Genomic DNA, 13,679 nt, shown 5'->3' with positions numbered 1-13,679 from the left:
TACCTTAACGATATGCATAAGGCCATGGCCAATTATGCAGTTTCATGTATGGGATGAAAATTCCTTCTTGACTCCTGCAGAAATTTGTCCTGTGCCCTGAGGCATGAAATTTAATTAACCTTATCACCAATCTAAGCTTGCACAGCTACAAATGTTATTAATGGTCATAAAATTATCCAGACACAGTACTTGACTCCTTGAACTCATGCAGCAGTGAATGCTACAGGATCCATATATAATTATTGCTAATGGCATGAAGGGTTTATTCCAATATCTCCTGTTTTTACCAAGCTGTGAGGGGCTTTTATTCACTAGTGAATCCTGTTCTGTTGCTGCAGAAGTCTGAGTGTCTCAATAGGCTCCTTGATCTGCAGTCACGTCATTCTAAGTGTAGGAAAACTAACACCTTGGGATTAACTTACTGTTGCTGCTTTTCTTTCCCCACCTCCTGGAGCTATTAAAAGTGATTGCTGCTGTGGTGTCAGAACCTGGGAGGAGACAACAGTCAGCTAAGCTGGAGGAAGGAGTTATACTTAGAGAGTCAGAGCAAAAGGACACACAAATATATGCCACAGCCAGTTGCTGCTCAGGCAAAGCCTTAGCCCAAACAGGAAGTCTTTTATAGCTCTTCCTGTCTAGGAGGTATAGAAGCTGATACTACTGCTCATTGCTCAAGGAGCTGCTCAAAATCACAGTCCTGTGGCTCACCACATGGTTCAACTCCTTCAGACATGCAATGATCACTCTGCATCCGTTTTATGTACAGGCTGCAGTTGTGTGATAAAAATACTGCCCACTTACACCAAAGTCTCCATTCACGTATTTCATGCAAGGAATGGCTATCCTATCTGAAAGGGTTGCTCTAGAGTCCTCTTTTGGTTCACAAGGACACAAGCAGTTGCTCAAAATTCTTTAGCATTGATTTCCTTAGAAGTTCATTTCAAAAAAACATTTCCTTTTTGGAGGGGCGAGGGGTTGTTCTAAGAACGAAAATTCCAGTAGGAGCATTTTAATTCCAGGCAATAGGCAGAGGTGGGGAAGAAAATCAGCAACACTGCCTTGTTCAATCAGAAGTGGCTTCCATTTATGTAGCAAGGTACTTGTTTTCCAGTGTAGGCTTAAAACTGTGCATGTGGGTGTACACAACAAGCATACGGTTTAATGTGTAACATGAAGGCACAAGCTCCTGATTGAGGATGTTACCAGATTACGGCTTAATAGTGCAAACAGGCCATTCAGATGCCAAGACTGACAACAAGGATTTTCAACATATCATATTTTCCACAGAAGTTGAATCCAAATTAAAGGAGAGAGAAAATATGGGCTAGCCTTTTGATGGCATTGAAGTTTTGGGGACACTGTAAAAAGCTTGCATGCATCAATCCCACAATACGCAACCATTTGGAAACATCCATCCATATAAGCAGTGGCAACTACATGCTTCATCGGAAACACAGTGTGTATCTGTGTGACGCTTCCTGGAGTGGATGAAGCAATGGCATGGTGAACTGTTTTGTGTGTTATCTGATCTACTGCCATCTAGTTTACTGCCAATTCAACTCTTACCATGATAATAACTGTCTACATCCAGGCAAGTTAATAGGGCTGTTGCAAATCATCCCAGTTGCATAAATGATGTCTCTTGTTACCTTTATGTTGAAATCCAATATCCACTCACCTTACAGAAAGCACCATTAACTTCTGAGCAGTTGTGTAAGATTTCACTGTTAATAACTCCTATTTCGCCTCTTTTTTGAATTGCAGACTGCAGCCCATATGCCCTATCGATGGTCGATTTGGAATCCATGGCCAAGGTGAAATTCCACTCCGAGCTCTACAGTTTAAGCGTGGGTTGCTACATGAGTTCCGGAAGGGCAATGCCAGCAAGGAGCAAATTCGACTTCACAGTTTGGTCCAACAGATTCCCAAGGCCATAATAATTGGGGTGAGGAAGGGTGGAACTCGGGCGCTGCTGGAAATGCTGAACCTCCACCCAGCAGTGGTCAAAGCTTCTCAAGAAATCCACTTCTTTGATAACGATGAGAACTACGCCAAGGGCATCGAGTGGTACAGGAAAAAAATGCCATTTTCTTATCCTCATCAGATAACCATTGAGAAAAGTCCAGCATACTTTATCACAGAGGAGGTACCTGAAAGGATTTATAAGATGAACTCCTCCATCAAATTGCTGATCATTGTCAGGGAACCCACAACAAGAGCTATTTCTGATTACACTCAGGTGCTGGAGGGAAAAGAAAGGAAAAACAAAACCTACTACAAATTTGAAAAGCTGGCCATTGATCCTAATACCTGTGAGGTGAACACTAAATACAAGGCAGTAAGAACGAGCATCTACACAAAACATTTGGAGAGGTGGTTAAAATACTTTCCCATAGAGCAGTTTCATATTGTCGATGGCGATCGTCTCATTACAGAACCACTGCCAGAACTCCAGCTGGTAGAGAAGTTCTTAAATCTTCCTCCAAGGATAAGTCAATATAATTTATATTTCAATGCCACCAGAGGGTTTTATTGCTTGCGGTTTAACATTGTCTTTAACAAGTGCCTGGCGGGAAGCAAAGGACGCATCCATCCAGAGGTGGACTCCTCTGTCATTACCAAATTGCGCAAGTTCTTTCACCCTTTTAATCAGAAATTTTACCAGATCACAGGGAGGACATTTAACTGGCCCTAAAGTAAATTTCATACAACACTGTGTGTTGCACCTGGAGATATGCCACCGTGTCTCTATTAGAGTAAAAAAATATGCACTTTTCGTATACACAGCTATCAAAGTAACCCTTTTTCATGCATACTTGTATATATGCAGTGTGTGACCAAATATAAGGTGGGATCAATTTTTCTACAGAGCAGTGAATAACATAAAATTTACTCTCTGCATAATTGCATCGTTTTATGCTATACAATTAAATGAGAAGGTGTCATTTAAAGGAATTAACTCAGCTACTCAGTTCAAAGGGTCAGTACTCTATTTGCTCCGTAAAATTTAATACCAAACATATCTAGAGAGAAGGCAGAATATTATGGTAGAATTCATTGCAAGAATTGCATTGAAAGGTCTAAGATGGGCTATTATGGATACATATTGCTAAAAGAATATTGACCCTTTAAAGGTGTAAATCTATGCTTCAGGCTTATATTGGTTTAACAGTCACTCTTTCAAAGTAACTATGCTTCTTTGACCAGGGGCAGGGAATCTGTAATACAGAATTCTCACCTGACTACTATTTCCAGGATTTTTTATTGGGGTGGGGGGGACCATACTAATTAAACTGGCAAAAAACCAATACAAGTTTGCAGTGTAAATATATCCCTTGTAATGCTGAGTTCTACTGGAACTCTTTTCCTATTGTTTGAAAAGAAATTCTCTCATGCAATCAACATTGTTTCAAATTTCCTGTGGTGAGTTTGCACTATTGTTTTTATTGTATGGATCATCTTGGCACTTGTAGCATGTCAATCATGTGTCGAAAAGGAAGTCTTTTTTTCCCCTTCTATACTTGTACGTTGACAAAGAGAAACCTGCTGTACATAATGTATATTGTTTGTAAATACTGGTTTCACACTAAGTAATTCTATTTTGTAAACTGAATATGGCTATTTAATTTATTGTGAAAATTAAATTTATTGTGGTATTTAAAATGGAATGGATTAAAATTGCTATATGTGCAACTGGCTTTCTCATTTTCTTTGATGAATGTCACATTATTTCAAACACCATACTTTTCAAAGGAGGCAATTCACATGTTCAGTTGAGAGTTAAGCTTAAACAAGTATAAATACACACACACACCCTGAATCAGCCCTTAGAAATCTAGGCAATCTATTATTATTAATATTTATTTATTTACATAAATTGTATACTGCCCTTCAGCTGAAGATCATATGGTGGTTTACAACATAAAAATACAAAATTAAAAGACAAATCATATAGCATAACAATCATATTGCTGTTTTCTGGAGTATCATAGCAAATATTAGTATCATGAATTCTAAAATAGTAATAGACACGTGATCAGAGTGCTATTGTCTGCTATAATGGAAGTTCAGGTAGAATGTATACTGCAAACAGGAAAGGTACTACTAAAGCCAAGAGGATGCCAGCATGGTTAATGAGCAAAGTCAAGGAAAGTATGAGAGGTAAGAAGGCTTCCTTCAGAAAATGGAAATCTTTAAACTCATATTATCATGAACTATACAACCACAATAATGGTAATGAAATAGAACTGCAAAGGAAAATAATATATGGGCTTACCTGGGACTTCACTGCATCCCACCCATCAGTAAAACTAATCAATTCAGAGAGAAGACTTGAGTTTAAGATAATTTATTATTGAAAACTTTAGAAATGATGTACCACATGCTGCATCAGTTCTGTACTACAAGCCAGATACAGTCAAACCTCCATTTTCGAATGTCTTGGCTGCTGAATGATTCAGAAGCTGAACGCCCAAAACCCGAAAGTGAATGCTTCTGTTTTCGAACGCGCCTCGGAAGTCGAACGTCTTCTGCTGCACGTTTTTCCATTTTCACCATTCACATTCCCAACAGCCCTTCACTCAGACATTTCAGAAGTCAAACAGACTTCCGGAATGGATTACGTTTGAAAACTGAGGTGCCACTGTAGTGACTGACCCAAAGTTGCCCAGTGTGCTTCAAGGCTGAGTGGCTCTCCTCAACCTCAGCCTGATATTTTCGCCACTACACCACAATGACTTGTACCTTTGCACAGGAAAGAACCATTAATTGAAAAAGGTTGGGTCTATCTGGGTTTTCTCTGGGTCATGGACACTGTGTTGAGGCCAGGGCTTCAAGTTTAAAGGCAAGTTAAATTCAATTTAGCTAGATTGCAAAAGACATGGTTTGCGTGAATGTGTGTTTGAGAGACGAAGAGATTTGTGGGAAGAAAATGACCATATAATAATGACCCCTAGGCTGTCTCTAATGAATAAAAGTCAAAACTGCAAAAATGTGGAGATAATTAATTAAAAACAAACTTTAAAACTGGGGTAACAAACACATCATAGAACATTAATGCCCTTCAAGTAATTTGGTTATCATTGATTGAGAGGTCCAAAATGGCAGTAATAGATTCCTAATACCAGAAGAGACATACAGTTGTTTAAAACTAACATGACAGACTAAAAAAAAAAGCAGCTCAGTTAGTTAGAATGTAGACAATAGTGAAGCTTAAGAAATGAAAGAAAGTTTTTTTCACCACCTTTTTATATGTATTTAAAATGTGGATAATGCAGCTTTGTAGCCAGTTAAATGACAGTGAGCTTACCACCCCTAGATAAAAAGGAGTTCAAGCTAGAATCATATTCATGAAAAGAGGCCAATTGAAAAATGCTGTGTCAAGGGGAGGGGGGTACAGTGCAATGAAAAAAATGATATTTTTGGAAAGCTCCCAGACTATTCAGTGGCCTTCATGTGCCAGGGAGAAGGATGCATCCATGTCAATAAAATTGTCAGCTGCATACATGGTTGAACCAGTGTTTTTATTAAGATCTAATGAATCTTGGAGCAAAGTTAACCTAGCCCTGTGCTCTGAGAAGGTAGGATCCAGTAACCTACATATCACACTGTTTTCTAACAGTGATTTGGGGCGAAGTGAGGACACTATCACTATGCACTGCCTTCACAGAATATTTTTTCTATGTGCGCCCTCTTGTGGACAGATTTATCTGTAAGCAAGCCCCCTGATGAATCTTCACAAACTTTCTTTAGACCATAACAGCACATTTATGAGAGAGCTTCTTATAAATGCTTTTATGACTGCATACAAATGAGTCAAAAGATTCTATCTTCCAGATGTTCTATGGAGCCAAGAGTCATAATCACAGTCCTCAGACTGCTTACTCTGGAATAATGCCATTGAAATCAATAGGACTCATTCAGAGTTTCGGATTTGAAAGCTACCATCAGGATTAATGTGCTGGAAGAAAACTCAATAACAGCTGGGATGCTAATTCCACCAGAATTCTTCAAAATCCCAAGTGATAATAGAAACGCCGACGCTTTGCTGATACTTCCTGTTTAAAACTCAAAGCGTGGCCTTCAGGGGAGGAACAACCATCCTTTAAAGGGAATTGTGCTGAAATACTCTAAGAGACTTTCGACCTTTTGGCATTTATCTGTTAAGTGCAATCTGTGAATAATTCATTTCATCTATTTCAATCAGATTCAAATGTTGGGTGAAAATCATATCCATTCAGCTTATTGGTGCGTGGAGAAGAAAGAGAACCACTGGTTTCGTTTTCAGTCAAATTTGTAGCTGCTATATAACACTGCAGCATTTGTATTTCTCCTATGAACACCCTGCTGGAGTGTTTTGAAATGTTAAGAGACATGCATATCATGTGTTTCACCCAGATGTAATCCCTAGAAACTCAAGTTGAATGCCATTAAGAAGAGAGCTGAAAAAGTGTAAGAGTGAGACAACAATAAGATCATCGGCATCAGTATAAGGCAATTTCTTATATTTCAGTTATGTACTGACCACAGATTTATCTGAGAGATCGCTAGTTGACTGACAGTTGCGGTACAGTGGCTACAGACCTGGACTTGGAACAGGTAGGGGTAAGATGCTTCCACAGTAGAGCTCGTTTCTGTAGCTGAGGCTTGAGCCTTCTTAATGCATTAGTCACATATAGAGGGAAAGCATGTTGAAAAGAGTTTCCTCCCACTCCCAGGGTCTGGCTTCTCCTGCCCCCACTACTGCAGTCTGTTGGGATGCTACCGGGAGACAGGGGCGTCTGGCAGACCCCCAGCTGGCTCTAGCCACCGGCCAGCAGCCGAGCGAAACTCTGGTTCTCGGAACAGCATCAAAACTGTGACTCAAGCCTCAGAAACCTTCAGAAGCTTAAGCACGCAAGCCAGCAGAGATAAAACTCTTTGCAGCAGAAGTAGCGGACAGAGACATGTGTAAGCATATTTACAGCATTTATTGAACAGCAGGACATGGAAAAATATGTCTGCTTTCCTTCGTGTCCAAGCAAAACAGGAAAAAGCAAAAGCAATATACAAACGAAAGTTCCCAGCAGACTGTGCTGGAAGTAAACAGGCATGTGACACACAACAGTCATGCCTGATCCTTTTAAGGTGGAGCAGAACTATATCCTAACACAGTCATGTTTACAATACTCTACAGCAGGAAGACTCCTCTAGGAGTGAGGGTTCTCTGCAACATTGAGAAGCCTGATAGCCTTTGTTTCTAAACGGCATGGGAATCCTCCACAAACATGTGAAGATTCCCATTGCAGATTTCATGATTTACATGACAGGAGTAAAAGAAGTTATGTGACTTTGGTAGCATGGCCACATAATATGTCACAAGGTCCCTTTTCCTCGACACACAAGCCTTGCACTTTTGAAATGAGGTGGACAGAGAATTAAAACAGAAATTCCACACAGCACCTAATATACCATTGTATGATAAAGCAATGCCCTTTTCTTCGACAAATATCCTTTGATAATGTCCAACCACTTCCATTCAGCAAAGGTTCTTTCCAATGTTATTTGAAAGCTTCTTCTATATAGTTTCATCTTGTTTTATTGATTCCTCTTGATCAAGGCCCGGGAAGTAGTGATGAGTAGCCCATGATCTGCACTTTCAATATTCTCTGTTGTCTCAATGCCAGTTTCTCCTCCCACTTGTTTCTTCTCATTTTTCTTTCTTTGTTTAATGGCGGGTTTTAGGAAACCAGTAATTAATGCCTACATGCCTGCCTGCCTGCTTGCCTACACAGAGGGGGGGGGAGAGGAAGAGGAAGGGATGAGTAGAGGTGGGAGCAATGCTATTCAGAGATTATTGCTATCAACGGGGAAAGAGTGAAGGCACAATCCTTGGCAGCATCCCTCTATCACATTGTTGTCAACACACCTACAGATATCAATGAATTGTGTGTGTGAAGGGTTCTTCCCCCATACTTTATAGTAGTAGTGGTGGTGATGGTGGTATTATTGTAAAAATTGTTTACTGCCCTCTATCCAAAGATCATAGGGCAATTCACAACATAAAAATATGAAAACACAAAATACATAATAAGATAAAACAAAAACAAATCAATAACCCCCCAAACATATTTAAAAGGCCATTGAATGTTAATCAGCCGAAGGCCCAGTTGAAGAGAAACGTTTTCACCTGCCACCTGAAGATATGTAATGAAGGCGCTAGGCAAGCCTTCCTCGAAAGAGCATTCCACAAGCGGGGAGCCGTCACAGAAAAGGCCCTCTTGTGGCACGAAAACCCAACTTCCACTCTGATGGTGCTCCTGCCCCGGGGCCACTGCCACCATCCCATTTTCCTTATTCCATCTGGACTCTTAATTTGCCAAAAAGCTGGAAGCTATGGGGTACAGGTATGTGGTACAAAGCTAGTCAGATACAGTTACTGTATTTTAAAGATATTAACATTTTTTTCAAGATTGTGAAGTCCACAATAAGTTTATCTAGTTTATCTAGTTGTCAGGGACTGGGCAGAGGAGGAATAGTGGAGACCGCCTCCCCAGCCTGACCCTTCCAGAGAAGAGGAAGACATTTCAGAATTACAACAGGTGTTTGAGGGAGGTCACAGCTCAGAGAAAGATGAGTGGGGAAGTTGGGAAATCATGGGAGAGGAGGAGCAGGCAGAGCTGGAGCAGTAGCTGGCTGACACGTTATCATTAGAAAGCATTCCAGACCCACCATCTCCCAGAACCCAACGAGCCTTAAAAGTAGGAGAGCAAAGAGTTTGAAGCAGAGGGCAGTTAGTGGCACCCATAGAGGAGGTGATGCTGATGATGAATGAGGAAGTGAGAGAGAAGGGGGGGTAGATTTACTTGTGACAATTCCATTACCCAAGAGGCTGTAAATATTGAATAAAAAGCAGCCAGTAAGAAACTTTTCCATGCCTTTGTACATGCCTGCAACCAGCTGTGGGAGTTGCCTGCAGCCGCCTAACACTAGTTACTTTAATATGGTACCGTATCTTCAAATGCCTGTTGTCTTTGTCCATGGAGTTTTCTTGGCAGGGATACTGGAGTGGCTTGCCGGTTCCTCCTCCAGGTGGATCACGTTTGGTCAAAACTCTCCACTATGACCTGTTCATCTTGGGTGCCCTGCTCAGCATAGTTCATAGCTTCTCTGAGTTATTCAAGCCCCTTCGCCACGGCAAGGCAGTGATCCATGAAGGGGTTGTAGTTTACCTAGGCAGCATCTTAAAAAGTAGAGAATCACCTTGCCAACAAAGGTCCGTATAGTAAAAGCTATGGTTTTCCTAGTAGTGATGTATGGAAGTGAGAGCTGGACCATAAAGAAGGCTGATTGCCGAAGAATTGATGCTTTTGAATTATGGTGCTGGAGGAGACTCTTGAGAGTCCCATGGACTGCAAGAAGAACAAACCTATCCATTCTTAAGGAAATCAGCCCTGAGTGCTCACTGGAAGGACAGATTGTGAAGCTGAGGCTCCAATACTTGGCCACCTCATGAGAAAAGAAAAGTCCCTGATGTTGGGTCCAGGGTCCCTGGAAAAGACCCTGATGTTGGGAAAGATGGAGGGCACAAGGAGAAGGGGACGACAGAGGACGAGATGGTTGGATAGTGTTCTCGAAGCTACCAGCATGAGTTTGACCAAACTGCGGGAGGCAGTGGAAGACAGGAGTGCCTGGCGTGCTCTGGTCCATGGGGTCACGAAGAGTCAGACATGACTAAATGACTAAACAACAACATCTTCAAATGAGAATAGCTTTGAAAATTGGCTACTGTAACTTTAAATGACAACTTATATTTACCTAATAATGTTAAAGCAAGACAGTTTTGAGGAAGTAGTTACTCCTATTAAAACTCTGGATATGTTTGGTAGATTTTTAATTTCTGAAATTCATTTTAGGATGACGAGCAGCTTACACATTTTTGAAATAAATAAATAAATAAATAAAGCATCGTACTCTTTCTGGGAAGCTTGAGGTTACTCCGCCTAGAAAGCCTGAATTACCGCTTTGTATCAGTTAACCCCATTTAATAACAAAAAGTTGATAAAATTCTAAAAGGAAAGGCCTTTGGTTCTGAACATGGGGAAAATTTGAGTCATTTTTGAAGCAAAGCTGCAGAAAACTGGCCTTGTCAAAATCCATTATGCTGTAAACAAATTACCCCAAATAAGATCAGGCATGTCAATTTATTATCTACTTGTGAATCAAACAAACAAAATACCCAAACAGACTTCTATGTTTTTAGGAAGAAGTTGCATTGCTTTTAATGCATCTCATTACTGCCATTATTGTCACACAATTAAATTTATATAAGTGAGATAAATGCACGGGGAAGGCAATATGGAGTTTTAAATAGTTGCATTTACTGTGGTTGTAATGTCCCAAGATCATCATGTCTGGGGACAAGGGCATTTGTAAGAATAAGTAACCATGGGAGAACTCGACAGGTGAGTTCTTGAGATTTATTGCTGTCAACACTAGAAATACTCTGTCTAATCAAGTATTCTAGATACTTATCTGTAGACTAGGAGTTGTGCAAATAAAGTTGTTGGCTGTGCCACTGCAGATTGCCAGTGGGCAGGGTCATAAATGCTCCCATCAGATATAGAGATAGAGAGATATAGATATACACACACATGCAGATCTACCTGAAGGTAATAAAGTAGGACATCAAAAAGAAATCCTCCTCCCTGATCTGCTCACTTCCTATATCAGGTAACTTTTTACTGGAGGGAACATATAAAGATATGAAAACACACACACATGTAAACTGAAGTGGTACAGTCCAGAATTTCACTGTATCACGTTGTTTAAATGGGTCTCAGACAGAATGAAAGCAGAAAAGTGCCATGGTCACAGTGGGAAATTGTTCCCTTAGCATATCTGAGCTAAATTCCCTCCAGTAAATCATGTTCCAAAAAGATTATTCCCCAAATATGTAGAAGCAGTTACAGAAATACATGTATAGAGAGACCTGTGTCCCAAGCAAGCCTGGTAACACTGGTTAACGAACTAGTACAGTTGTACCTCAGAAGTCGAACGGAATCTGTTTCAGAAGACCATTCGACTTCCAAAATGTTCGGAAACCAAGGCGCGGCTTCTAATTGGTTTCCGATTGTGCAGGCATGCCAGAAACAATAGCGGAAGACACACCGAACATTAGGCTTCCAAAAATAGTTTGAAAACCGGAATACTCACTTCTGGTATTCAATCATTCGGGAGCCGGAACGTTTGGGAGCCAAGGTACGACTGTATAGGCTTCTTGTAACCTATTGAAGCATGCTAGTTAGGCAACTGTGGGACACGGGTGGCGCTGTGGTCTAAACCACTGAGCCTAGGGCTTGCCGATCAGAAGGTCGGCGGTTCGAATCCCTGCGACGGGGTGAGCTCCCGTTGCTCGGTCCCTGCTCCTGCCAACCTAGCAGTTCGAAAGCACGTCAGAGTGTAAGTAGATAAATAGGTACCACTCTGGTGGGAAGGTAAACGGCGTTTCTGTGCACTGCTCTGGTTAGTCATGCTGGCCACATAACCTGGAAGCTGTACGCCTGCTCCCTCGGCCAATAAAGCGAGATGAGCCCAGTCAGTGTGAGGAGGAGCAACAACCCTCTGCCATTCATGGTCACCAGAGGAGGGGAAGGTTTTGGCCCACTTAGTGACTGTACCCATTTACTTATTTCATATATGTGAAGCACTGCCATTCATTCAACTAGAAGGGGATAATATTCATTTTTTCTATATTATCACTATTTCTTCATATTTTTGTGTCTTCTCTATATTCTATATTTATTTGAACAGAAACATACACATGGTCAAAAAAAAGGATACTGCAGTGTGACGTAAAGTATACGTAATGGCATAGTCTGACCCATCCAACAGAGTTGGATGATAGTCTCCACTGACAAAGACCAATGGGCACCGCGTTAATATATAGCACGATGCCTAATGATGGGTATCTCATTACTACAGAATAAAAAATAGTACACTGAATAAGGCACAATTGTGTGGAATATTTATGCAAGTTCCTCAGTTCTGGCCAACCTTTTAACATCTGGGAGCTATTTGAGCCCTAAGGCGAAAGGACTGGATGGGCTCCTTAGTCACCATGACTTCCCTTTGTTTTGGGTTTTTTTTGGACACAGGTAATTATGTAACATTTTTCCACTGGGAAGAAGTGTAACAGAGGTGCCTGTATGTGTTTTAATAAAATTGTAAAGACAAACAAGTCCAAGGATTCTGTGGGTGGAAGAGAGAAACTAACTGCTAAAGGCAATTTAGGAGAGATCCATTAACACTCTGTTAATGTGATTTTGAGAAGGAACCCTGTAGGTTGGAAATTGGCCAGTTTAATGTCATAATTAAGGGATGTCCAGAGGGAGCTCCAGAAGATTATAGACCAGTTAGTTTAACTTCAATTTCACAGAAAGGCTTGGGCACTATTTTTAGATATCAGTTGGGAACACTAAAGAAAGAAGCATGTCTTGATTAAGAATGGGCAGCCTATTGCAGGGAGGGCATGGTCATGTTTCACTAACCGAGCTAATAAAAGATGTCATTTAGAGATATTAAAGCGGAGGGGTACAAAGGGATGCAGCCGGCATTCTAATTAAATTTTCAGGATGCCTATGAGGAAGTTTCACTATATAGAGGAGGTCTAAAGGGGATTTCAGAGAAATGGAAGAATGTGTCTTCTGCCGAATGCCATATATTAAGCTGCTGCCACAGCAGCAAATGCCTCAGCACTAGAAAATTTGTTTTAACTCTGGAGAATGATTGTCCAGGGTGGAATCAGTTGAAGGTGGCACCATAGAGTCATGGGTAGGATTAGCCCCATTGTTTTCTCTGGTCAAAGAGGTCTGGCAAGTTTGATGCTACAGATAACTTGTAGGCAACTCAACAGAGCTTTAATAAACTGCTTAATCAAAGAATCCCTAAGCAGTGACTATAGAGCAATCTAAAGCAATTATCAATATACAAATAAAATCAGCATAATGTAAAAACAGATATATTACAACTTGTTAGCATGTCTAGATAGGCTTGCCAAAACAAAACTTGTTTTTGTTCAGTTTTGGTGTTATCAGCATAGACGTAGAATATGGAAGCTGGCAGATCCCTGAAAATATACTCCATAGGAAGTATGTACCAGACCAGTTCTTCTGCCATCCTTCTAATCCTCAGGTGGAAAATGGTTCTTCAGCACATTTCCACTGGCAGCAATTTGGGTAACCCTCTGCCAGGACCCATCGTTCTCCACCAACACCAGCTTAGCTAAAAACTACCTAGAATAACTTGGGGAAAGAGCCATTACTGGCAATGGATGGGAAGGGCATGCACTTTTGTTCCCAATATGCTTTCACCTTGGGACAGAAATTAGTGGAGCACCCCCATTACACACACATACACACAAATTCAGATCAGGTGGCTCTTTCTCTTCCGTGGTGGTAAATGTACTGTTTTCAACACATTTTATGACACTGTTTCATTTTATGACACTGGAACAGAGACATCAGCAGTTAAAGAAGAGTTTGATATCCTGCTTTATCACTACCCGAAGGAGTCTCAAAGCAGCTAACATTCTCCTTTCCCTTCCTCCCCCACAACAAACACTCTGTGAGGTGAGTGGGGCTGAGAGACTTCAGAGAAGTGTGACTGGCCCAAGGTCACCCAGCAGCTGCATGTGGAGGGTG

At 41.0% G+C, this 13,679-nt stretch overlaps 2 protein-coding genes across 8 annotated transcripts in view; one reads left to right on the top strand and one right to left on the bottom strand.

Annotated features, from left to right (window-relative positions):
• Positions 1-3,693, top strand: part of HS3ST5 (heparan sulfate-glucosamine 3-sulfotransferase 5) — a 145,954-nt gene extending 142,261 nt beyond the window's left edge. For all 7 annotated transcript variants that reach the window (XM_083731441.1, XM_083731445.1, XM_083731444.1 and 4 more), the window contains one exon: positions 1,765-3,693. In XM_083731441.1, the coding sequence (XP_083587567.1) occupies positions 1,765-2,695 (931 nt within the window). In that variant the 3' untranslated portion in view covers positions 2,696-3,693. The remainder of the gene's footprint in view (positions 1-1,764) is intronic.
• Positions 1-13,679, bottom strand: part of LOC310841178 (uncharacterized protein) — a gene marked incomplete at its 3' end in the record, with an annotated part of 142,666 nt that overhangs the window by 115,188 nt on the left and 13,799 nt on the right. The gene's annotated exons all lie outside the window — the stretch shown is intronic.

The sequence above is a fragment of the Podarcis gaigeae genome, assembly GCF_964106915.1.
Source record: "Podarcis gaigeae genome assembly, chromosome: 3".
Taxonomy (NCBI): domain Eukaryota; kingdom Metazoa; phylum Chordata; class Lepidosauria; order Squamata; family Lacertidae; genus Podarcis; species Podarcis gaigeae.
This window is presented reverse-complemented; position numbering and strand designations above follow the sequence as displayed.